General features: G+C 55.1%; 2 protein-coding genes across 19 annotated transcripts in view; one reads left to right on the forward strand and one right to left on the reverse strand.

The window, feature by feature from the left end:
* The window catches only part of VGLL4 (vestigial like family member 4), a 161,916-nt gene extending 139,354 nt beyond the window's left edge, over positions 1-22,562 (forward strand). For 7 of the 8 annotated variants that reach the window (XM_060307172.2, XM_060307171.2, XM_060307170.2 and 4 more), the window contains 3 exons: positions 15,582-15,804; positions 19,310-19,430; positions 19,795-22,562. In XM_060307172.2, coding sequence (XP_060163155.1) covers positions 15,582-15,804; positions 19,310-19,430; positions 19,795-20,066 — 616 coding nt within the window. In that variant the 3' untranslated portion in view covers positions 20,067-22,562. Of the gene's footprint in view, positions 1-247; positions 567-15,581; positions 15,805-19,309; positions 19,431-19,794 lie in introns of those variants that run through there. The other variant, XM_060307176.2, reaches the window with a different exon arrangement.
* ATG7 (autophagy related 7) overlaps positions 20,196-26,138 on the reverse strand; it is a 328,672-nt gene continuing 322,729 nt past the window's right edge. For 7 of the 11 annotated variants that reach the window (XM_060307162.2, XM_060307161.2, XM_060307164.2 and 4 more), the window contains exon 19: positions 20,197-23,905. In XM_060307162.2, coding sequence (XP_060163145.1) covers positions 23,873-23,905 — 33 coding nt within the window. In that variant the 3' untranslated portion in view covers positions 20,197-23,872. Of the gene's footprint in view, positions 23,906-26,138 lie in introns of all 11 variants that reach the window. The other 4 variants (XM_070046586.1, XM_070046585.1, XM_070046584.1 and 1 more) reach the window with 1 other exon arrangement.

Consider the following 26,138-nt stretch of genomic DNA (forward strand, 5'->3'; position numbering starts at 1 on the left):
GCTTCTGCCGACGGGAGGAAAGCAGAAGGAAGTCGCTCCCTACCAGGCACGAGGGAACCTGGGGCATTTCGACCCTCCTGCCGTGGGGGGCGCGGGGGAGGGGACCGTGCGGGGCGGCGCTGCTCCTCCTCGCCAACCCCCCCCTCCCCCCCACCCCCACCCCGGCAGCCCGCCGGCCTCTCTGGGTTCTGCTGGGCCTCGGTTTAGAGAGTTTTATAAAAGCCTGATGTTCTGGCAGACGGGGAGACAAAGAAAGAGGAAATGGCGTGCTGTCCTCCTGACAGCGGATCTCTTTTCTCACGGACTGGGACCGTAACGATGCGTGTCGCCTTCTGGCAGGAAAGCCTCTGTGAACGAACCTCGGCCCGGCCCGCCCCCCGAGCCTGGCCCTCGCGCGGGCGGCGGCCCTCACCTTGCCGCCTCCCCCGGCGGGGACTTTTATTCTGACGAGCCTCCCGCCCATCCAGTTTTGCGCCTGGACCGCCTGCCAAGTTTGGGAGGCCCAAGGCTTTCTTGTGGGAGGACGCTGGGCTGTCTTCATGCTCTTTGGCAATGATTAAAGTGAGGTTAGTACCAAAAACCCTTTCATTTTATTCCCTTATCCTTGCTTTTGCAAACCAGATGGCAACCCTGTATTTTCAGCTGTAATTAATTTAAACTCTGCGGCAGCAAGGCTGGGAGAGGCGGCAACTGCCTGTGCTCAGAAGGGCAGCAGTGACTTTCCTGCTCATCTCTCTTCCCTCACCAGGCGGCCCCTTGTCCCAATCAGATCCCCGTCGTATCCGGTTTCTTCTGAGAGAGGCCTGGAGAGAGAGGGCTCTTAAAGGGGCCGCAGCCCCGCCGCTGTGAGCCGAGGGGTTAACGCACATGGGTAGTTGTTGCCTTAATGGGGTGGAAGCAGCCAGGTTCCAGGTGACCGCTGACCTGCTGTTGCTGGGCCGGGCCATCACTTGACCCACTAAAGACAATGATGCATAGCTGGTGAGGCTGCAGCTTCGGGGAGGACGGGGTGCGTTTTCTTCCCACTCAGTTCAGCCGCCAGGATCGCTTCCAGAAGGGGGTACGTTTTACGTTTAACATTTATTCTGAAAGAAAATGACAAGGCAAATAAAAGCACTTGGGCACAATTGAAGTCTGGAGGTTCTGACCTCAGCTGCGTGACCACTGCCCTCCGTGGAGAGGGTGCTGGAGGCCCTCCTCTGTGAGTTGCTTTAGGGACCCACTGGAGAGGAGGCCCCTCCACAGGCCTCAGGACATGGGGCTCTTGTCCCATCTCCCGGGAACTTGCCACGTAACTCGTAACTCGGCGAGCAGCCTCCTCCCTCCTGGCCCTGAAAGGAAGCTGAGGTTCAGATGCAGGCTGAGAGGTCCCCGGCCTGGGAGCCGGTGTCCAGGCGCCCTCACCTGTCCGCACAGCAGGCCATTGGAGGACCAGTGCGGGGCAGCGAGGAGGGGCTGCAGACTGAGGCAGATCTGTTAACAATGACATGTGTGCGGGGCACTCTGTAGACCTGTGGACACTCTGTAGACCTGCTGATGTCACACAAATGGTAGCTCTTACTGTTCCTAACACTAGCCGTCCTTAGATGGCTCGAAGTCATTTCAAGGCCCATAGTGAGAAATGAGAACCGCAGGTGTGTAGCCTGTGAGTCTCCCAGTGCTCCCCGGCGCTGGCCACACCCCTGACTGCGTCCCGAGTGTGCGCCTGGAGCTGCAGGGCTGGCTGAGCTGGTGATGGGTGGCGTTTGTTTATCTACCTTTTGACGTCAAATGCTCACATTATTCTTCAGCATTTCTCTCATGAACCACTTGGACTGTGTTTACAGAGACTTGTGTTTGTGTTGTTGTGAGCCAGACCTATCCTTTTGGAAACCTATCATTTTTCTCTAGTAGAGAGGGCCACTGACTACCAATGATTTGTCAAAATGCCTACGGACTGAAGATTACACACAGAATTACCGTAGGATCCAGCAAGTCCACACATGGGTATAGACCCACAAGAAGTGAAGGCAGGGACCTGAAACCGGTATCTGTACACCTGCCCATGTTCACAGCAGCATGATTCATGACAGCTGGAAGGTGGGAGCAACCCAGTGCCCGTCAAGGAATGAATAGATCCATACCATGGAATATTATTCAGCCTTAAAAAAGGAACGCGCGGTTCTGGCACCTGTCACCGCGTGGATGAACCTTGAAGACATTATGCAAAGTGAAATGTGCCAGTCCCAAAAGCACAAAGAGTCTGTGATTCTTCTTGAGTGAGTGTCACATGCGGAGCAGCGAAGAGAATGTGGTTGCCAGGTGATGAGGGAGGGAGAACCGGGAGTTCGTATTTAACGGGTACAGAGTTTCACTTCGGAAAGATGAAAAGTTTCTCCATGTGGGTTGTGGGATGGCTGCACGACAGTGGGAATGTGTTCAGTGCCTCTGAGCTGTGTATTTTCAAATGACTAAAATGGTAAATTTTATGTGTATTTTGCCACAGTTTTGAAAAAAGATTAAAAAACCTTCCAAAGACTAATGATTAACTTTGGTTCAATTGAATAAACAATACCGAATCTATTATGTGTTCAGCCTTTGTATTCCGTGGTCGGCTGGGATGAACAGTGTGTCAAGAGGGGGTAAGAACTTGAAGGACAGACGTTCAGCTCTCAGGATGTGGCATTTGGGGCCTCATGGTGGGGAGTGGCCATGTGAGGACTCTGGGGCATGGTCATTTTAATTTAAAGGGTGGTTGGGAGTCGCCATTGCCATTTGGTGTGGGAGGTCCTTGTGAAAAGGAAAGGAGTGCATCACTTGAGGTATTTGGGGATGGCAGTCCTGGATTCTCCGAAGACGTTTTTAGAATCATCCACTCAGGAGTTTGCGGGGAGATGCCATTTCTGTGTTGAACAGTCATGAGGTTCCCCTGGGTTCCTTTTCCAGGTCCCAGGTTTGGGATTAAATATGATTTTAATAGCCAGATGTTAGTGACGTTACAGTAAAACTAAGCAGACGCCATAGGGAAAGTGAGTTTTCAATTCTCTGAAGAGTTTGAAAATACGAATATTTGTCAAGAAATGCATTTTTGTAACTTGGAAAATGAAGTAAGCCATCAGTATTGGTTTTTATGGATCCCTTGGGAACTTTGCTTCAAGAATAGAGGTTGGTTGGTAATTTGCCTATCAGTTGCTAATACATTAGTAGCCTTTCTAAGCACCGGAGAGTCCTCGAAATAACCTTTAAGAAATTCAGATCGCGTTCTTACCCTGTAATCTAAGTAAAGAGAAACAATGGCTTAGCTAACCTCTTCCTCTAGTTGTCGAAAAGATGGAGTTCAGCCCAGACCATACGGATTCTCAGAGGGAATTAATTCAGTACATAATGTGGTCTCAGATGCAAGGTTCTGAATAATGATAATTTTATTACTAATAATCATAACTAATAATTTAATAGTAACAGTAGTAACTATTTTAAAGGATATTTGGTAGGTGCCTCAGGATCTTCTATTAAATGAATATTTAATCACTTTATATACTCAGTACTTAAATTCTCAAACTTTTTAGTATAGTTTTATAGTAACTTAATTCAGTAAGTAATTTAATTTTGCCTGCAGAGTTTCTGATGTCAGTCAGGCTAGGTGGGTGGTTTTAAAAGAAAAACTGGCTTTCTAATTTTTGTTTAGTGTAGAATGAATATGTTGAATTAGAGCTTATCCTCTATTGTCAAGAAGTCTACAGCTCCAAAATATACAGACAGCTCATGCAGCTCTGTATCAAAAAAACAAAACAACCCAATCAAAAAATGGGCAGGGCTTCCCTGGTGGCGCAGTGGTTGAGAGTCCGCCTGCTGATGCAGGGGACACGGGTTCGTGCCCCGGTCCGGGAAGATCCCACGTGCCGCGGAGCGGCTGGGCCCGTGAGCCATGGCTGCTGAGCCTGCGCGTCCGGAGCCTGTGCTCCGCAACGGGAGAGGCCACAACAGTGAGAGGCCCGCGTACCAAAAAAAAAAAAAATGGGCAGAAGATCTAAATAGACATTTCTCCAAAGAAGACATACAGACAGATGGCCAAAAAGCACATGAAAAGCTGCTCAACATCACTAATTATCAGAGAAATGCAAATCAAAACTACAGTGAGCTATCGCCTCGCACCATTCAGAATGGCCATCATCAAAAAGTCTAAAACCAAATGCTGGAGAGGGTGTGGAAAAAAGCGAACCCTCCTACACTGTTGGTGGGAATGTAATTTGGTAACAGCCACTGTGGAAAACAAGATGGAGATTCCTTAAAAAACTAAAAATAGAACTACCATACGATCCAGCAATCCCACTCCCGGGCATGGATCTGGAGAAAACCATAATTCCAAAAGACACATGCACCCCAGCGTTCACTGCAGCACTGTTTACAGTCGCCAAGATATGGAAGCAACCAAAATATCCATCGACGGATGAACGGATAAAGGAGACGTGGTGCATGTATACAATGGACTATTACTCAGCCATGAAAAAGGAACGAAATAACGCCATTTGCAGCAACATGGATGGCCCTAGAGATGATGTCATACTAAGTGAAGTAAGTCGGAGAAAGACAAATATACGATATCACTCATATGTGGAATCTAAGTTTTAAAAAATTGGTACCAATGAACTTATTTACAAAACAGAAACAGACTTACAGATATCGAAAACAAACTTATGCTTACCAAAGGGGAAACATGGGTGGGGGGAGGGATAAATCAGGAGCTTAGGATGAACACACACACACTAATATGTATAAGATAGGTAACCAACAAGGACCTACTGTACGGCACAGGGAATGCTACTCAGTATTCTGCGATAACCTATATATATGTTTAACTGAATCACTTTGCTGTATACCTGAAACTAACACAACATTGTAAATCAGCTATACTGTGATCAAGTTAAAAAAATAAAGAAGTCCACAGAATAATTTGGAACCGGTTACTGCCACCATCGGGGCTGGACGCTGGGAAGGTACTTGCATTCAGGTGTAGGAATGCGACTGTGTGGGTATGTGAAGGGCAGGAGGGAATTGCAGCAAACCAAAGAGCACAGGGAGGAGATGTGCTGCTCTGTCTTTGCCAGGCATGCGCATGTGATGCCGACGTGTGCAGTAACTCATTTATCTCTCTCTTTGGCCAATACAGGGTCACAAGTATAGCTGAATTAGGAGGATTTTAGGAGACTACACGTTACTATGGGACCAGGCTGCTGGCAGAACTGTTGTGTCTTGGGTCGTGCCGTTCCGGGTGGAGTCCCAGTTGACTACAGGTCTCAGAATCATCCTGATTTCCATACTCTATTCTGTTGACCTTGGTTCTTGTTAGGCCTTCTGCACTGACTTTTGGTTTAAAATGTGCTCTGTAAATTGAAGGGAGTTACCTCTTCTTGTGTGCTCTGTTCTTTAGGTTTCCTCTGGAGTGTTGTACATAGTTCTGGGTACCACACTTAAAGGTGGATGTCACTTTGGAGAGTGCTTGGAGGTGGGTGACAGGATGGTGAGGTGTTAGGATGGTGTGAGGGTCGTTGGGAGGGATTCTTGTTGGGTGAAGAGAATTCTGGGCACGGCAGGGCTGACACAGAAGCAGTTTTCCAGTGATTGGAAGAAGAAATAGACTTCGTTGAATTTTTCCGAAGAGCAGACCGTCAATCAAAGAATCGCACTGGAACGTCGATAGTAGGGGAGGGCCTTTCATTGAACCCTTCCAGGAGTTGAGGGAATTCCGTGGAGGGGGAGTAAGCGAGCGCCCTACCCTGGGGGGGTGTGAGAAGCCGCCGCAGGGCGTCACGTGAGGACGCTGCTGTTCGCACCCCTCTCTGGGGTTCACAGCCGTCCCAGCACGAAGCTCTCTTCAGCTCTCTTCCTCTGAGTGGGACAAAGCTTCCACTCTCTTCAGTAAACAGTGTGTAATGTCTTCCAGCGATTTGCCACAGAATGTGGAGCAAAAGCTAAGAGTGAGCCTTCGGAACAGAATCGGAACTTGAATAGAATCAGAAAGTGGGCCGCCCCCCCCGCCCCCAGCCCCGAAGAAAGGAGCGGAAATGGCACTGGAGGTGTTTGCAGACCACTCCTTCCTGGTGGCCTTGCGGGGGCTGGGATTGGTTCTCCAGTGACCCTTGGCCCAGATGCCGCCCTGGAGCTTCGTGGGTTCCTGTCTTATTCAGACCAGTTGGTGCTGCTTTTCCCTAAGAATCCATTTGCTTTTTGGTCGGTTCATTCACGAATTAGATACTGTGTGTCGGGCACTGTTCTCCATGCTGACGCGTGGGGGCTTGGGAGCAGGGCACTGGGCAGGAGGTCCGTGCCGCTCTGGGACTTCCCTGGTGGCGCAGTGGTTAAGAATCCGCCTGCCAATGCAGGGGACATGGGTTTGAGCCCTGGTCCGGGAAGATCCCACATGCTGCGGAGCAACTAAGCCCGTGCGTCACAACTACTGAGCCTGCGCTCTCGAGCCCGCGAGCCACAGCTACTGAAGCCCGTGCACCTAGAGCCTGTGCTCCACAACAAGAGAAGCCACCGCAATGAGAAGCCCGCGCACCGCCAGGAAGAGTAGCTCCTCTTGCTGCAACTAGAGAAAGCCCGCACGCAACAACAAACACCCAATGCAGCCAAAAAAAACTAAAATATAAATAAATAAATTTATTAAAAAAAAAAAAGCCACTCTGGACCTTCTCTGTGGGCAGATCTCTTAGCGTCACCCCTTTCTCCCTCACCCAGCCATCCCAAGTGGTTGGATAGCCAAGCAGAGCAGTGCCGCGGTGATACCTCTGCTGCTGTGCAGCGGGACAGACGAGCTGCCCCAGGTTTGTGTGCGTTGCAGACACTGTAGCTGTTGTGCAGAAGGAGAGACATGATGTTTCTATCCCTCCTCTGGTGCAGGGACTTCGATGCCAAAAACAGAAGAGCGGTTGTATTATTTTTTTTTTATTTTTATATTTTGCGGTACGCGGGCCTCTCACTGTTGCGGCCTCTCCCGCTGCGGAGCACAGGCTCCGGACGCGCAGGCCCAGCGGCCATGGCTCACGGGCCCAGCCGCTCCGCGGCACGTGGGATCTTCCTGGACCGGGGCACGAGCCCGTGTCGCCTGCATCGGCAGGCGGACTCTCAACCACTGCGCCACCAAGGAAGCCCGGTATTATTTTTTAATATCATTCATCAAGAGGCTACATAATGACAAAAATGACTTACACATTTAGTAGCAGTAGGAATTTTAAATTAATTTGTATGTTATTAGTCTCAGCCACATCTCCACTCATTTGAAATGGATGAGTGTACACGTGTGGCCCGCGTGATCCGTTGAGTCCATAAGCAGAGCTCAGGCTGCACGTGGTCCCGTGCTGCGCCCGCCCCCCGCGGGTGGACGCCTGCCGCTCTCATGGCAGCCGTGGCCCACCCAGGATGGGGGAGGAGGGGCGAGGGGCTTTCCCCGTCGCGTTCTCAGGGTTGACCTCTTTTCTAAAACTTCAGTTTTTCCTCTCGTCTCAGCTAATGATGGAAAACATGCACAGACTGTCTTAGTCAAAGAAAACTAGTCTCTTATTTTCACAGAGTTGAGCTGCTGGGAGAGGGGCTCCGGGGGGCGGTCTGACATCACGGGTCTCGCCCTCTCTGGGCAGCAGGTTGGGGAGCCCTGAGTCCCCAGGCGAAGAAGGCCCGAGTGCTGGCCCTGTTCTCGGAGCGGAGCACAGCCTCTGGCTACCTGGCCTCGGGGCCCACCGCGAGGAGAAGGGAAAGCAGAGGCCGAGCAGACGGGCAGGGACCCTCCCGCCAGGCCTGCCCCCAGGACACGAGGGGAGCGGACCCAGCGCCTGCAGCCGCTGAGCCAGTGAGGAGCCTTAGCACGGGACAGACGGGCCTGCCACGGGGCCGTCACATCCCGAAGTCACGTCTATAATAAGGATCCCAAGTCACCAAGAAGGAAAGGAGTCGATTGTAGGGTGTTGCAGACGGGTTCTAACTACAACGCCTTTAAAGTATCTCGTGTCGTAAGGCTTACACGGCGGTTGTTTAGAATCTTTACGGAAGTGGCCGCCGTGGGCCCAGGTGACGGCTATTGGGTGTCCTGGGTGCCCTGGGTCCCCACGCGGGTCTGCGCAGTGACTGTGCCCGAGGGAAGAGAGACCCACCGTCTGGGGGACAGAGCAGGGCAGGAGGAGCAGCCACGAAGCGTCCCCTGGGGCTGGTCCCCTGGAGGGTCCCCTGGGGCTGGCCCCCTGGGGCTGGTCCCCTGGAGGGTCCCCTAGGGCTGGTCCCCTGGGGCTGGTCCCCTGGAGGGTCCCCTAGGGCTGCTCCCCTGGAGGGTCCCCTGGGGCTGGTCCCCTGGGGCTGGTCCCCTGGAGGGTCCCCTGGGGCTGCCCCCCTGGAGGCCAGCGCAGCCAGGGCATCTCAGGGCTGGAGACTGTGGAGCCGTGGGCGGTGCTGTCTCAGCGCCGCTCGGTCTTGAGGGCGGCGACTGGAGACCCTTGACTCAGCTACAGAGGCAGAGTCCAGTGAGGACGGCCGAAGCCTTCCTCAGACACGCCTGTCCTCTCCCCTACCCAGAGCTGGTCGCCCTCCCTCCAGCACCGAACAGCGCGCAGGAGTTGAGGCAGGAGGGGGAGGGCTGGCCTGATGGGAGCCCCCGTCCCGCCCCCGCCGGCCTGTGCCCTGGGCGCGCCTCTTCTCAGCTCTGTCTCCCTCCTCCTGCCCTGGGAAGGGTGCGGACACCCCCGAGGCTGGCACGGGCGTTGGGGAGAGAAGGCGGGCGTTGGACGCCCGAGGCTGGCCCGGGCCTTGGGGTTGGTTATCGACGGGCCCGTCCACGCAGGACTGAGGAGGTCTGCTGGTTCGTTCACTCTCTGCCTGCAGTGGTTGTGAGCTGGACGGCCGGGAGGATGGCTTGGCCGATGAGGGTCTGCGGTCCTGCGCGTCGGGGCGGGCGGTGCCTTTTCCTGGCTTCCTGAATTGCACTTGGAGGAGCAGTCGGGGGGCAGCTGGCCCTCCAGCTTCTCACCGGCAGGCCTGGCCTCACACACTGTCACCTCAGTGCTGATTAAATGTCCTCGTGATGACAGGCACGTGTGACAAGGACACCTCAGGTCCGGTGGATCTTAGGGGCCTCTGAAAATGTCCAGACCAGACTTCAAAAAAATGGGTGTCAGAGGGAAGAGATTAATTACAGGGAAAGCAGAATAAAACATGGATGTGGAGAATATCTAAAGAAGTAAAAGCATTGGGGGTAAAAGCCATGGAAACTGTATTAGTTTCTGGGGCTGCCATGACCAAGTGCCACAGACTGGGTGGCTTCAACAGGAGAAATGTATTTCCTCCCAGTTACGGAGGCTGGAGTCTGAGATGGAGCTGAGGGCAGAGTTGCTTCTTCCGAGCGCTGTGAGGACCGCTTGTCCCAGGCCTCTCTCTCAGCTTCCGGTGGCCTCGGGCATTCCTTGGCATATAGATTGCGTTCTCCCTACGTCTCCACATCTCACGTCGTCTTTTCTTGGTGCATGTCTGTCACTTGGTCCAACTTCCCCCTTTTAGAAGGACACCGGCCATTGGCTGAGGGCCCACCTTAATGCCCTCATCTTAATATGATTCTCTGTGAAGACACAGGTACTGGGGTTGGGTCTTCAGCCTCTCTTGGGGGCAGGGGACACAATTCAACTCATAACTGATAAAAGGTAATTGAAAGGAGAAAGTAGAATGGCTAACAAATGTATGAAGAGGCCCTCAGTTGCGCTGGTGCCAGACGTGACTGAGGACGCAGTGGTGGGAGGAGTGCAGTGGACGCGGGGTCCGAAAGGGCTCCGGCAGCACCCGCTGGCCCTGAAGGCGGGGCGCCCTGCAGCCAGAAGCCTTCCCTCCGGAGATGCACCTGCACGGCACCCAGGCACAGGAATGTCAACACCGTGGGACTGTTGATAACTAGGAAAACCCGACATGGCCAAATGCCTGTCGGGACAGCAGTGGGTCAACAAGCTGGTGGATTCCTGTGAAGGAATCCTGTATGGCAGGTGACGAGCATGAATGAACCGGATCTCTAGGCCAGAAACACGTGAGGGGAAAAAGCCCGGCTGTTAAGTACATACAGTGATGGGAATGGACAGTGTGCTGCTCTGCTTTCCAGATGCGTTCACAGGTGGTCAGAGGACAAAGGCTCAGGGGGGAAGAATCTCCCAATATGGGCCAGCGGGTGCATCTAGGGATGAAGAAGGGGCAGGGGCCTGGGGGGCGTGAAGGAGGACCACGCTCTGCAGCTTTAATCCTTAGGAGGGAAGGAAAGATCTGAAGCAAATAGGATGGTGAGGTTTCATCTGTCAGTTCTGGGTGGTGGGTACGTGGGTCTTTGTAGTTTTCTCTGCATCCCTCTCTTGAGACAGAAAGGAGCCAGTCAGATATAAATAGAACCCTGGTACTGTGTTAGTGTTGCAGCCTTAGGCAGGTTACTTATCTCCCTGCATCTCAGCGTGCACACCTGTGCGGTGGAGATGCTGACGCTTACGTTGCAGCATTGTGGTGGATTTAATAAGGTGAGAATGATAACTACCTTCAGTAGATGGTAGTTGATGGTAATAAAGGTAACCCACGTAAGCAGTTTACTCGGAGGGATCCCCAGCCCGTAATGCTCTCTCTCTCTGGGCAGGTCTTTCTGAGGGCAGCCATTGCAATGGAGGTGCTTCTCCCTGGCACTGTAGGTCACACCTGTCATGGGACAGAGCCAGTGAGGAGTGTGTCGCTTAGTTCCAGGTATTGGGTTTTTGAAATGTGAACTAGCAGAAACGGGGGGGGGAGGCATGTTACTCGCTTGGAAAGATGGGGCGGGGATGTCATCAGCCAACTGCACGGTCCTCCAAGCTCAGGTCGGGTTCCCTTGAACCTTGGATGCAGTAGGGCTGTGGCTTTTTTCTTGATTATTAAGTTATGTTAAGCGGTGGCAGGTGTCCTATACGACACAGTCTTCCCCCCAGTCAAAGGCAGAGACAGCTGCCCCCGAGTCACTGCCGAGCAGGACGTGCTGGGCACCGCAGCAGACAGACCGCGGTCCCTCTGTGCCTTTGGGATGCCCTGAATGCCAGTATTTCTCAGCTTTTTCCGGCTCATGACACACAGCTCACCATTTTGTACCAGGAGGGCACCTCTGCCTCGCCTCCCACCCCTTCCCCATGCCAACGCCTTCCCTCCACACCACACACCCTGGCGGCGCTGTCTTGCCCCGCCGCTTCCCGTCTGAAATTGGTACCTTGGAGTGACGAGACTGACCCAGGATGTCCTGGACACACCCACGCGCCCTCCCGCCTGGTTGGAAGGCAGTGAATTCTCCTGCTCACAAGGAGGAAGAGGGGGTGATGCGTGAGGTTTGGATGACCTGGGGGACACTTAGAAGCGGGGGAAGGGGAAACAGAAGATGGGGAAGGTAGTGAAAGGGAGAAACTATTTCACAGCTGTTTATGGCTGTTTAAATGCTCCCTAAATTCTGCATTTTTCAGAAAAAAAAGTCTTTCCTGTTGGGAATTTCCTCTGAAATTGCCTTAATTCCCTTTCGTTCACCACAGAGCCTAACTGGACTCACACATGATGTGTGTACTTTAATAGTTCAGTTAGGGGCTTCCCTGGTGGCGCAGTGGTTAAGAATCCACCTGCCAGTGCAGGGGACATGGGTTCGACCCCTGGTCTGCGAAGATCCCACATGCCGCGGAGCAATTAAGCCTGTGCGCCACAACTACTGAGCCCGTGCGCCACAACTTCTGAAGCCTGTGCGCACCTAGAGCCTGCGCACCGCAACGAAGAGTAGCCCCCGCTCGCCGCAGCTAGAGAAAGCCTGCGCGCGGCGACGGAAGACCCAATGCAGCCAAAAATAAAATAAATTTTTAAAAAAGATAGTTCACTTAGTGAATGGTGGTTAAAACACCCGCTCTGTGCTCAGCCCCGTGCCTTGCAGGGTCGTCCCCTCACGCACATGCAGGTCCCCACCATGCCCTCTGGTGCTCCAGTTTGGGGGGTCAGGGAGGGCCTCCTGGAAGCTGGGGATGGAGAGGTGGGTGATGCGGGGGCCTGCAGTGAGGATGGCTGAGCGGCTGGGTGTCTGGTTGCCGTCCCGCCTCCACCGCTCAGGCTAAGCGTTTATCGTCCTCATCTCCGGCCTCTTTTCTGTGAGACAGGGACGGGGCCATCTACTTGATCCACGTCACAGACCCAGCAACTCAGCAAGTAATGGCAGGGGAGAGACATTTTCTGGTTTTAATTTTTTTTAATTACTATTATTTTTAATTGTAATGCATACAGTGTACCATTGTAGCCATTTTTAAGTGTACAGTTCAACGGCATTAAGTATCTTCTCTGAGGAAGCTGTCTAAAATTAACGATGCTTTAACAACTTTATTGTGATTTGTGTTGGGCCGTGAAGGTGAAGGTTTGTTACCCATCCTGTAGGTTCCCAGAGGGCGGACGCTTGTGTGAGGGATGCAGAGGACAGGCAAGATGGGTGAGTCGGAGGCCGGGCTCGGTCTTTGCCGGGACCCTCGTGGGCCCTGCTCCCTCCTTCCTTGAACCTCCATATACACCTCACCCTCGTGCACAGTGGGTGTTGCCACAGACCTTCAGTCCCCTCCTGCCGTGGGTGTTCTGCATCCCATTGGCCGGGACACCCTGTCACCTCAGGGATGTTCCTGTATTACGGGAGCCTGGGCCCGCGCGGGGGACACGGGGGCCGGGTTGGGCCGAGGGGCCTACAGCATGGGGACCCCCGGGGCCCCAGAACATTTCCTCCAAAGCACTAAGTAAATAGCTTCATCCCCACATCCCTCCCCTGTGCTAAGAATTCAGACTCCCTTTGGTTTAGTGAATTGGTGTCAGGAGGTAAGGAATTTAGTCGAGGCCCGAGATTGTCAAGTAAGACCTTCCTGAGGGTTTCCTTCAGCTCTGAGCCCCGGCCGGCTGAAGGGCGGGAAAACCTCACGTTGACGACTGTGCGAGTGGATGCACTTTCCTCAGTTTCACTGCCTGGAGTTGAGTCTACTTTTCCCCAGACACTGGGGACATTGCTGGCTTCTCGCCTCAGGGCAGAGCGGCAGCACGTGGCACCCATTTCTCTGTGGAAACGCCCTCTCCAGGGTGAGGATGGGTCCCGGGAGGAGCCGTGCACCCCAAGCCTCCTGTCATCGGCTGCCCCTCTGCGTCCAGCCCCCCGCACGAGCCCTCTGGACTCTTTCCCGAGCAAACGTCGTCTTTAATGAGAACGGAGGCGCCGCGGGGCTCGCAGGCAGGAAGCGTGTGGTTTGGGTCCGGGAGCACATGACGCCCCGGGAAGCAGTGGAGCCCGGGGTATGAGTCACTGGGGGAAGGAAAACAACGTCTGTCTTCAAGCTCCGGGAACTGGGAAAACGAGCTGGAAATCTGAGTAATGTATAATTTTACTAAAATTAACCAGCGAGGTCTTCAGATGGTTTCTGGGTGTTTCAGTGTCTTTTCCGGTCCTTGATGCCTGCCGCGTCCTGCCTGCGGGGGCCCATTCTCCCGTTCGCTCCCCGCGGGTTGACTTGGGACAGTCCCCATCGCTCCTCGGGCCCCTGCTGCGCTGTGCAGCGTCGCGGTGCTGCGTGGTGCGGGGTGTGAGCACCGGCGCCCCCGGGCGACTCTCCAGCCTTCTGCCCGCTCCTCCGGCCCTGCGCCCCTCCCGGTGCTGTGGTGGTCACGGGGGAGCTTGTCGCCCCTGCCCGTGGTCGTGAGCCCATGAGAAGGGCTGTGTCTTCCTCTCTGTAACCGTCAGAAAATAGGGGCTCAGTTAACATTGGTTGAATATCGTGGGGCCTGAACTGGACGGAGGCGCGTTCCAAGTGACGTGTCCGGTCCCTGAGTTTGCAGAGTTCATGAAGTGACCTCTAGAAACCTCATTTTGGGGGGTAGGTTCCCTGACACAATGACAAACCTCACTGTGTCAGGGAAGCAATTCACATAGCTCATCAAACACTGAATTTTAGTCAAATTTAGATGGAAACCTGATGCTGGAGATGACTCTGTGTGACAACGTAGTCTTTTCAGACACTGGTCACCTGTATACTCAGTAATAAGTACCCGTTCAGGGAAAAGCCTGGGGTTACTTTGGCATCATCACCACCTTCAGGTTATCTTGGGTTTGAGGGGCCTGAAGCCCATCGAGCCAGACGTCCCAGTTCTGTGCCGTTCTGCAGGAACGTTCGGCGTTTGCGGTCACGACCGCGCAGCCCTTCACTGTAAAGGCCTGTAATGTCATCTGAATCATCACAGGAAGATGAAATCATGGACAGGCTGGTTTCAGAATTACTTTTTTTCTTTTCTATTTTTGGTATTGTAATTCTTTGAAACTTGTCAGGATCCATGTGGTGTGTATGGAACATCTCATCTACACTGTGACCAGAACATACTCTTCCGTGATTGTCTTCATGGGCTGCAAGTTTATTGTCTAATTGCTTCTAAGTCAGCTTGTATAGTCGACCAGCGAATAGTGCGAGGCTGGGGGGACACACCCATAAATTACATGCTGTGCCTTACGCGGTTCGTTGCCCTGTAGTTGACGAACTGAGCTTATAGCTGATTTGGTTCCACTAATGTCCATTGATCTCTCCACCGTCACAGAAGTCATTACCACATTTTTAGTTAGAATAGTTGCTCCTTTGTTATGAAAAAAAGACTGCTTTGGCAGCAGAGAACACAGCGGATTTAAGGGCTGAGACCTGAGGCACAAAGAACCCCTGGGCGGGGGTGAAACCTGGGCCGCGAGTTCCTGGGCTTCTACCGTGAGGCCCACCGCTACCGTGCGGAGTCATTCTCCCCGTTCTCAAAGAGACGCAGCGTGTGACCTTGCCCCTAGACGAGATCCATCAGGTTGCAGGCAGGGCCCGTGCTACTGCCTCATCCGGGTCCCACTCGGCCCGCACCTGCCTGTGGTTGGACTTTCCTACGGCAGGGCCCTCCTGCTGGCGCGCCAGGCTCTCCACGCTCACCAGCCTGATCGCCACACTGTGAGCCAAACACCACGGCTCGCGGGCCAGTAGCCTCGGCCAGTGAGGAGACTGCACTGGGTCTCGGTCCCCTCGTCTGGGGCGGGGGTGGTTACAGCCTCCCCTTCTCAGTGCTGTTGGGAAGACTGAATGAGCTGAGGCCAGTGGAGCCTTAGAACAGGACCCGGCAGGTAGGAGGCATGGGGTTCCTTTGGCATCATCACCACCTTCATCCTTCTGAAGGCAGATCCTGGTCCAACCAAGTCAGCCTGGAGCACACAGGTGAGATCTCTGGGCTCCGAGCGAGTGGAGTTTGTTGAAGGAGCGCTCAGCCAGACTGCCGAGCAGGGGGCTGCCGTCTCGTCTGGATGGAGCTATGGAGCTGACTCTGGACCCTGGGAAGGTGCTTCTCCCCAGCACCCACCTGGGTTAGCATCCTGGCCCCTCAGTTACCTGTAGGCTATTCGATCAGAGCCTCAGACGGTGGGGTGATGATTGTGTAATATTTACCCACACCAAAGTGAGGGATGAAATGATCAGTGTGAGTGTCTCACCACGGTCGCCAGCCCCCTTGCCTCCCAGAAGCTGCCAGGTTTTCCTGTCTGAGCGTTCACTCCTCTTTTTCAGGAACAAGACGGCCAACGGGGACTGCCGGAAAGACCCCCGGGAACGGAGCCGCAGCCCCATCGAGCGAGCCGTGGCCCCCACTATGAGCCTGCACGGCAGCCACCTGTACACGTCCCTCCCCAGCCTCAGCATGGAGCAGCCCCTTGCACTGACCAAGAACAGCCTGGACGCTGGCAGGCCGGCCGGCCTCTCGCCCACCATGACCCCAGTGGAGCGGCAGCAGGTACGCCCTTGTCCAGCACGGCTCGGCCGGTGGCCAGTAGTGGGTCCGGGGGCTTGGGGGATGGAGGGTGGGGTGCAAGGAAGGCGGTGACAGACGTGGGGAGTAACCCCACCCTCGGTTCTGTACTGAGGGTGGTTTTAATTCTGACCTGGGCCTGCCTAGGCCTCGCCCCTTGGGACTAATGGCTTCAGACAAGACAATGTCTTTGGGGCTTAGTTTCTTTGCACGAGACGGGGTTGGTCTAGACTAGCTGTGTTTCTAGCAGTCTTCCTTGGCAGCCGTGTTTAGGGATCAATGTAATAATCCTAATAGGAATCCTACGTCAACCCGTTACAGGGCTACACGGATGGAGTTAAATGCCAGGTTGCTTTGCTTTGGGCTGGAATCCTATGAAGTCAGTGGTCACAGTGGTTAGTAGCTCCTGCTGGTCAGAAACCTGTGATTGGCAGACAAAGATTTTTTTTTTTTTTTAGGAAATTAAGTTGTTACTTAATAAACACAGATTGCTTGGTAGGAAAAAAGGCTTTAAAAAATGGGGTTCCTGGGGGCTTCCCTGGTGGCGCAGTGGTTGAGAGTCCACCTGCCGATGCAGGGGACGTGGGTTCGTGCCCCAGTCCGGGAGGATCCCACATGCTGCGGAGCAGCTGGGCCCGTGAGCCATGGCCGCTGAGCCTGCGCGTCCGGAGCCTGTGCTCCGCAACGGGAGAGGCCACAACAGTGAGAGGCCCGTGTACCGCCAAAAAAAAAAAAAAAAAAAAAAAAAGTGGGGTTCCTAAGGGAAGAACTAATAAAAGGAGGCATTAGCCTTGAGGTTCAGAAACACTGCACGAACCCATGGCTTTTCTCTCTGAACCTTTGGGGCCTGTGACCTAATAGGTCCTCACTCAGTGTTTGCTTAAGACTCTTGGACGTGGACAGCGAGCAGAGGAGGTGGTGGGGCCGCCGGAGCCGGGCTCAGCCTCCAGGCCGCCGCTGTGTCCCTGGCCCGCGCCTGGTTCTGACCCAGTCTGTGACACCTGCTTGTGAGGGGCCCCGGGCGTTGGGCGAGGTTGCGCTGGTGCCTGTGGTTCCCAGTGAGGCTGATGGAGCCCAAAATCACAACCCTGTTTGTTTCCTTTGTTCTTTTAACAAAACTGCGTGGACACTTGCTTTGTGTAGGGAGTGTGTTAGAAACTGGTCAAGCTGGATGCGGGCGCTCACAGTTTTGAGTCTGGAGGAGACAGGGAGTCAAATAGCTCAAGTCTTAATGTATGAATTGGTGAGAACCAGGCTGAGTTAGCACGTAGTGAACGCTCACCAGTGCTGCTGCGCCCCGGCGCTGGGAGGCCCTGGAGCTACAGGAAGGAAGGGAGTTATACTGGGAGGGCCCGGGGCGTCTCCCAGACCCAGGGTCGCGGGTACAGCCAGGCTCAGGAAGCAAGGGCCGGCTCTTGCCTGGGCGAGCAGATAGGAGGCAGGACCCTCCTTCCTCCCCTGGCCCCGTGCCTGTCTCTGCATCCTTTTCTCTCTCTGCTTCTGGATCACATGGCCAGCTCGGCGTGGCCGTCCCCCAGCTCCTGAGCTCAACTCGAATCTTCTCCTGAGTCGGCCTCAGTGGTTGAGCCGCAGCTGAGGCAGATCTCCAGCCTGACCACGGGGTGAGGTCACTTATGAACATGGCTGCACAGCCCCATCTCGAGGATGGAGAGCACTTCACTACGAGAGGGCTGGCGGGGAGATCACGGGCTCGGGGGGTTAAATAGGCCCTTCAGAAGGTGGGCTGCACACTGCAGGCTGTCCTTCAGGTGCGGCATGACCAGCACCTGCAGGGCAGGACTCCTGGACGTGACCACGGGCCAGGCCCTCACATCCATCTCAGGCGATGCTCCACGCCCCTCAGGTACGAGTCTTCCCGTTTCATACTCAAAGAAATGGAAGCTTAGAGGGCTGAAGGTCCTGCCTACTGACTAGAGCTGGTTCACCCAGGTCCACCCGGCCTCAAAGCCATGTTCTCTCCTGTCTGCCATTGTCGTCCACACGGGGCGGTGTCACACCAACTCTCCTGGTGGCTCCATCCCATTGCTCACACGTGGAATTAATAAAGCCCCAGATTCTTGGTTCACGTGCTGCCGCTAAGCTGCATCTTCTCCCATCCTGGATGTGTGGAATTTCTTGTTAGACCCAAGCACATCCCCGCTCACCGGTGTGGGTACAGATCTTCATCACAGACGTGTTCTTATCATTCGTGTTCACTTCCCATCGCAGGAAGGTTTGATGTGCAGACTTCACGGTGGCTACTGATCCACCTCTTTACGGGAAAGGCCGGGGGTGGACAAGGCCCGATTCCCTTGTTGACACTGCCTTTGGGGTGACCCTTCAGCTAGGTCCTGCTAGCTGTCTTGTCGTCCGGGTTTTCAGGAGTTAAGTTTCCTGGCTGGAACCTAAGGGCGCTCAGTTGGTTCACAGATGTTTTCTGTCCGGGTCTGGGGATGCAGACACTCGCTGGTCCCTGCTCTGAAGTGTGTGTGGTCGGGGAGGCAGGTGCCTCTGGAAGGGCTGGTATACTGGCTGAATGTGGGGCGGGCAGGGGGAGGGTCATGCTTCACAGAGATGATATTTGAACAGGGTTTTAAAGGACGAGCGGAGTTTGCCAGGCAGACTCTGCGGTGGTTTCGGGGAAGGAGGGCGAGCGTGGGCAGGCGCATGGGGTGAGGGTGCTTTGTGTGTAACTCAGGCACTTGGATAGATTCCTGCGTTTCTGTCTCCATCGTGACTTGCATGGTCGTAACAGAAACCGACTTGAGCTGGCTTGGCTTGGGAAAAACCAGGAGTATATTAGAAGGGTCCTGGGATGGCCCAGAGAAGCCGGGGGTTGGGGGGGAGGGTTCCGAGGATACACTCTGAGAAGGGCAGGGCCAGGCGCTCTCAGGACCGTGACGGTAGGAGCCGTGGTCCCTTTACGGCCCTCTGCCATCTACACGCTGGTCTCCCGACTGGGCGATGGTCTCATTTCAGATCCGAGAGTTGGGACAGGCCAGCTCCCAACAGCCAAGACTCTGTCCCACGTCCCTCACCGATCCACACTGCCACTGCCTCACACTGAGGGTCACTGCTCAGACAAGGGAGAGCTTGGGAGGGGGCCGAGCGCACCCCCCCCCAAGACTCTCGTTCACGGTGGGTTCGGGTCGTTGAGCGGTGTGGCCCCCGACGTGAAGCAGGAGGCGGCACCTGGGCTTGACTGGATCTGCTGTTGGGCCGGCAGGGCTCCAGGAGGGGCTCCCGCAGAGCGTGGGTACTGGTGAGGCCCCGCGCCGAGGCACCACTCCAACACCGAGGCCGCCGGCACTTGGTTCTCGAGGCGGGACGGGTGCCCGGCGGGGGTACTGAGGGGCGCCGGGGTGGCCGCCCGGCCTTGGAGCTGGGCGGGGATATGAGGATGGGGTCGCCACTTGGGGCGGGGGAGCAGAACCGCTGCTGCCGCCTGTGTGCCCACGCCCGCACTGACGCCAGCTCCCTCCTTCCGCAGAACCGGCCCTCGGTGATCACGTGCGCCTCCGCCAGCGCCCGGAACTGCAACCTCTCCCACTGCCCCATCGCGCACAGCGGCTGCGCGGCCGGCCCGGCCAGCTACCGGAGGGCCCCGAGCTGTAAGTGCCCCCGCTCAGACCACTGCAGGGGACTGAGGGCTCCTTCCGTGTCCTCTTGGTCCCAGGAGCGGCTGGCCTCTGGGCCCCTTTCTGAGGGAGGTCGACACCCTGTTCTTTGAGCCCCGGTGCAGTGGCCTTGTGCTTGGCAGGGGGGTCGGGGGGGCCGGGGGAGCAGTACGTCGGCCCCGCCCTCCAGGCCCCACCTCTAGCGGGGTCCGCCGGCTGCAGCACGGGGGGTCTGAACGCGTTCACGGCCCGGCGCAGCAGGCGCGCCGCCCCGTGGCAGGCTCAGAGAGGTGACCTGTGCGGGGGCCCCCCTGGTGTCCCCGGGTTCCAGCCCTGACCGCTGTCCTCCCCCCCGCAGCCGCCACCACCTGCGACCCCGTGGTGGAGGAGCATTTCCGCAGGAGCCTGGGCAAGAACTACAAGGAGCCCGAGCCGGCGCCCAACTCCGTGTCCATCACGGGCTCTGTGGACGACCACTTCGCCAAAGCCCTGGGCGACACATGGCTCCAGATCAAGGCGGCCAAGGACGGCGCGTCGAGCAGCCCCGAGTCGGCCTCTCGCAGGGGCCAGCCCGCCAGCCCCTCTGCCCACATGGTCAGCCACAGCCACTCCCCGTCTGTGGCCTCCTGAAGGGAGCACCGCCCTCCAATGCCACGTCCATCTGCATGGTTTGCCTGAGCTTCGAACAGTCAGTGCTTAAAAAATGGAAAAATGAAAAAAAAAAAATCGTGGGGGTGGGGGGGGAGGGAGGGATGGTTTATTCGCAAAAACCACGTCGTCGGGATTTTTGTTTTGTTTTGTACTTGTTTGGTATCCGTACCCGGGGCCCTCAGACGTGATAGCAGCACCTGCGCGTGGAACCTCTGTCCGCTGTCGCTCCCCAGTCCCTGCCTTGGTTACCAAAGAAGCCTCAATGCAGGTCAGCTGCCCGACAGGGCCTGGACTCCACGGCTTGCGCTTTCTTAGTCACGGGCCAGGCCACTGGTGACCCAGACGCTTTGTGCTTTTTCATTTGCTTCTCGAGACCGGGGCGTGTGCGGCTCAGCTTCCAGCCCACGTTTGTGTGTGCGCTTGTGTGTGTGCGTCTACTTGAAGAGAACAGAACTGTCGTGTCTGATTTGCACTATGGGAGGAGGACTCAAGTTGCCTGCCTGACAACTTTGTGCGAGATGATAGTACTCTGAGGGCAAACTGCTGAAAAACGGAGGGTTTAAGGATGACATTTCTGACCATGGGTGTGTTTTTCTGTTGTTGTATTAATTTAGACAAAACTGCTTTGGAAGGGGAAGTCTCATGCAGGTTTATAGGTCTTTCTCTGTCTAGATTTTCAGGTGCTTGCAACTGGACTGCAGACTCTACCAATCACGGGCATTTTACCTTTTCTAAACACTGCAGTTTGTTAGACTAGAGCTGAAGTTGGAGGATTCTGTAGTGCTTTAAACGTGATGCATGTTTTAATGGCTAAAAATAGCTGGTTTCTATTAATTGTATAGACAGTAAACAGAAAGCTTAATACTTACTAGCTTCTTTTCAGAATTCGTTTATTTTTGTCAGTTACAGTCCTAGATATACTTACTGCTGGTACAGTTGTACTCTAAGATTTGTGTTTGATATTCACGTTACTCCCAAGTAGCGTGGGGCCAGTCGGTCCCTGGCAGGCCCTGGACACAGGCGGGCGAGTGGCTGGTCAGCTGCAGAGCAGGATGCTCGAGTTGTGGCTGCAGGCTGACAGCATCAGTTATTTTTTGCATCCCTGTCTGCTTCTTAACGCGCTCCCAGGGCAGTTGGGACTTGTGTCTTCCAACTTCCCTCGATGCAGAAACTGCTCCCTTTGAACTCGTGGCTGAACAGCAGATTCCTGACAATCTGTGAGATGGTGTTTTGTATGCTTCCTCGTACGCTGGGGCCAAGGCAGTATACATTCCTCTGACTTTATACAGTTATGACTGCATTTATTATCGTTTGCTATAGTAATAGCTACTAACTAGAACTTAGTGAAGAAGAAAGCATGACAGACCCAGCTGTGGATGTTCGACAGCTGCTCTTCTTTCTGGTGAACGTTTCCATGCCCCTGCCCCTCCCCTGTGCTACTACCCTCCAGCCTTGCCCACCACAGGGCCTGAGCAGTCACCTGGCCAGGTGACTCGGGCATGACCACCTCACCCGCGAGGCACCGTGGACTCACCGGAGCTCTCGAGGCTGGTTGTCAGTATGAGAAAAGTACAGGTTCGCTGGTTGGCATTGGTGAACAGGCAGGAGGATGGGCTCTTGCGGCCACAGGGTGGCTGTAGGTATTTGAAAAGGCGGAGGAAAGCCTCCCCTTTTGGCCCCCGCACATGTTCCCCTCCCACTTAACTGGGCTTCCAGGCTTCTGCATTCAGGCCCCTATATTTTCTGTAGGAAAAATCGTTGAGAACACTTTTTTTATATAGGTAACTTTAAGACCATCATTACGCTGTGCGTAAAGAATGTACAGAGAAATTTGTAGGTATTTTTTGAAGAACAATTAATTTGTTAATGATATGTAGCTATTTAATTTTTCCCTTTCCTATTGTAATCATTCATATTTTTTTGTTGTTTGGAAAAAAAAGTTGATCTTTTTTTTGTCGTAGATTTGTCTGTAAAAGTGCAGGAACACAGTTATTCTATGAGAACACTGCATCTGCCTTAATAGCCACTAGTTTGTTATTGCTACAGGCTACTGAGCGTCGCCCCAGGAAAACAACCCCACTGCCGGCGGCTCTGTGCAGAACGGGCTCCTCGCACGCCCGCGTCCACCAGCGAGGCCATCGCTTTGCGAGGGACGGTGGCACTGAGGGCCGGGTCCCTGGTGCGCTGACCTATCTGGGATAGGCAGCACCTGGGAGGGGCCTCGGGCAGGAAACCAAACGGTCACCAGGAAGGGACACTCCCAGGCCTCGGGGGGCACAGAGAGGTTCTTCACAGAGCCACGCCATCTGCAGTGTGTTCTGACCATTCTCTCCATGTCTGTAAATCTGTAATATACCATTCTCTGTGTGGCCTGTTTTTCCTGGAAGAAGAAGAAAAAAAAAGGTTTGGCAGGCCATCTTTTTTTTGTACTTAAAAGTAGCCTTAAGAACAATAATAAAGTGCTCTTAAACCACAGACTGTATGTGTGATCCTTGGGTCCTGCAGTGACAGAGCCAGGCTGGGCGGGACCTTTGCTTGAAGCCCCAGAGAGGCTGGGGCAAGGCTCAGCAGCCCTGCCCTGCTGTACAGTGGCCTCCGATTTAAGCCCCGCACAGGCTGGAAAGCTGTAATTTTAACTCTCTAGGAGTAACGTCATTTACCTAACCTACTTACAGAAATCCAACTCTTGTACGACTCAGACTCAATTCTGACTTTGGTTCCAGGCCCAAGACAAAAAAAGATGACACCACAGAAATAAAGTGGAAATGGCCCCTCTCCTGGGTTCCATGCCCAGCTCTGAGGCTGGCACGGACGTGCTCACCCAGGAGGAGGAGGAAAATCAGCCCAAGGGGCCCACGGCAGAGCCCTCCCGCCACCCCTGATAGACACCTGGCCACAGGCTGAGGCAGACACACCACGGACTCCAGCCCACACAGAGTCGGGCCTTCCAGGCCACCACCAGGGAGGAGCCTGGGACGGAAGGCGCAGCCGCCCCTGCTTGTGGCAGGAGAGCAGGCTCTCACGTGGGGTCTGAAGCCTTCTCTGGGCCTCGGGTGGCCTGTACAGAGGCAGGAGGGGCCCCACGCAGGCAGCTTCGAGGAGCTGTCCCTGGGCCCTGCCACCAGCACAAAGCAGCAGACACTTGCGTCCTCCAGAGCCCGCAGCTGAGGACAGGCCCGCAGGCGGGGGGAGCTGTCTGGGCAGCAGACTCCGTCCTCAGCGGGGCTCTGGGTTCACAGGGACAAGTGCGGTCCCTTCTGTCCCGCACGTGCCTCAGCTCTCCTGCCTCCCCCGCCTGCAGGCCAAGCTGACGAGAACCCCAGCGCTCACACGTGCCCGGGGCCCCTCTGCGGGCTTTGTGGCACTGCCCCCGCGATGGCTGCGGCAAGGAGCTGACTTCTCACTTCCCTGCCTGCTCTGCATTGGGCCAACTCCTCCCTCTCCTCATTCCACCCCGTGGGGGTCACGGCCAGGAGAATCCCGGGAGCCTGACTACCAAACACGTGTGACAACAAGAAGAAAGAACTGCTCGTGGAGGGAACCAAGTCCCAGATCACTGGCAAGGCCGAAGCCAAGGTTATTATTTAGCTGAGAACTGGTGGGACCATGAATCATAAGAAACGGAGAAGCTCCCGGGCAGCAGAGGGAGGGCCCCAGTCCTTAAGGTATGGAGATGAGGGGACCACAAAGGTTGGAGAATCACCACAATCACCGGTCCTGGGGGCAGCGTCCTGCTCCGGAGACTGAGAGCCCCTCAGCGGGCCGGCAGCCAGGGTGGGGGAGTGTCAGACGGTCTCGTCGTCGCTCATGTCCCAGATCTGCGTGGAGAACGGGAGATGTTCAGAGCGTTCGTTCACCCGGCACCACCTGTGATGCTGCCTCAAAGCCGTGCAGCTGTGGCGACAGCAAAAGGAACACGGCTGCCACCTGCAGTGCCTCAGCCCCCTTGTTACCAAGGGACTGACACCCCGTTTCCTGTATAACGAAACCACGTCTCGGAGCCCTGTGGTCGCTTGCCCAAGGCCTCCCTGGTGAATGAGCCCCCGGTGGCCGAGCTGGGGGAGCTGGGATTTGGACCGGGCCGTGCGGACCCTCCCACTGCCGCAGCGTCCCTGCCCCGCCCAGCCCCCCACTCACTCCCATTTCTGTGGCGCTGACCACTGCTGCCCTCCAGAGTAAGCCCTCTGGCCACCACGGGCCCCGAGGAACGAGAGGAATGAGGGGGGCCCTGCCCGCTGGCCCCCACAGGCCCAGCTTTGTCTCTGCACCCCCAGCGTGAACCCCCGGGAGAAGGCCCAAGGCCAGCATGGAGCCCCCAGGCGCTCCTCGCACCCTGTGCGCCTGGGCCCTGAACTTACGCCTACAGACTTTCAAAATTCCTAGAATTGGTTGCAAAAGGCCACCTCAATGCTGGCAGAGCCGAGGAAAGGAACATCGTGTTTACGCGAGGCTGGCCCGGAGAGATGGGGAGTCCCAGCCAAGGTAAATATCAACACCAGCTTGGCTTTCAGTGTCGGGGATGTGGAAAATAAATACAGAGAAGGAAATTTCCTCTCTCCTGAGGACCGACTGCCTGGGGCCGAGGGCTGGTGGTGGGTGTGCCTCCCACACACACCCTCACTTTTACATGCACCCTGCTGTCCAAGGACACTGGGACGAGACCACCAAGGTCCAGACGCCGAAGCAGCGGGGATGGTGCGGAGGGACTGGGGCTGGGGCCCAGCAGCCTGAGGGTGGCCTGGTGGCCCTGCCCTTTTCTGGGCCAGGCTCCCCGCCCAGATCCTCCTCAGCAAGGCTTGAAACAGACCCCTGGGCCTGCCCCCTCGGGTGGGATGGGGGCTGGTGGTGGAGGAGCTGCTGCCTTTCCGACTAAGGCTGCATCGGACGCACCTCCAGTTCTAACCATCTGAGTGGGGGAAGGGGCACCAGAGGGCTCTCTGACACAATTCATTTATTCTTTCACTCTCTCATTCAGTAAACACACGTGGGCTCTGCCGACCTGGCGCAGATGCTCCCTCCTCCACTTCTCACAACAGCCTGTGAGGAGGTGTAGATGCAAACAGGCTCAGAGAAGGGGAGTCAACTAGCCCAGGATCACACAGCAAGTAAGGTACAGAGCTGGGAACACAGGTGAGAGGGAAAGGGTTATGTGAGTAAAAAGGCTGCCTGGGCTTCAGGGCTGGGGCAGGCTGCTTGGAGGAGGGGGCCAGGCTCTGGGAAGGGCTTTAATGGGAAAGCAGGAGCCTTAATCCGTTCTGTCATCCATCTTATTGGCTCTCAGCTCTGGGGAGGACTCCTCAGCACCCGGCCCTACCTCTGCACACGGCGGGGCGGGGAGAGAGCTGGCTTGAGCGTGGGCAGCGGGGAGGGATCCTGGCTCTTCCCCTTGTTCCTGGCACTGCCCAGGCTGCGTAGGGGATCAAGTAAGGCACCCAAAGGGCTGATTATGATGGGACTCAGCAAAAGGGGGGTTGGGGGGAGGCAATGGATTTTACAGAACTGCTCAGGGATTTTCCAGAATGTGTTCTCTGGGCCGGAGATGGGGTTTCTCTGCTAGGGCAGCCAGTCCTTTTGCCGTTGGCTGGGCTCAGGAGGGCAGCAGCAGTCTTAAGTGTAAACCTCCAGAAACTTCAGCCTCGACAAATACTGTATGATATCACTTAACGTGTAGAATCTAAAAAAGCCAAACTCATAGAACCAGAGAGTAGATGGATGGTTGCCAGGCCCTGGAGGGGATGGGGAGATGGTCACAGGGTACAAGCTTTCAGTTATAAGCAGCATAAATCCTGAGGATCTAGTGTACAGCCTACTGACTGTAGTTTATAGTACTGTATACTTTTTAAATTTGCTAAGAGGGTAGATCTTAAGTGTTCTTACCACAAATAAAAAAAGGGCTGTGAGCTGAAGGATGTGTTAATTAACTTGACTGTGGACATCATTTCAAAAGTATACACATATTAGATGATCACATTGTATACCTTTAAAAAATCACATGTACAACCTAAATATATAGTTTTAATTTGTTAGCCATTCCTCAGTAAAGTTGGGGGC

This window comes from Globicephala melas, chromosome 11 (genome assembly GCF_963455315.2).
Source record: "Globicephala melas chromosome 11, mGloMel1.2, whole genome shotgun sequence".
NCBI lineage: Eukaryota > Metazoa > Chordata > Mammalia > Artiodactyla > Delphinidae > Globicephala > Globicephala melas.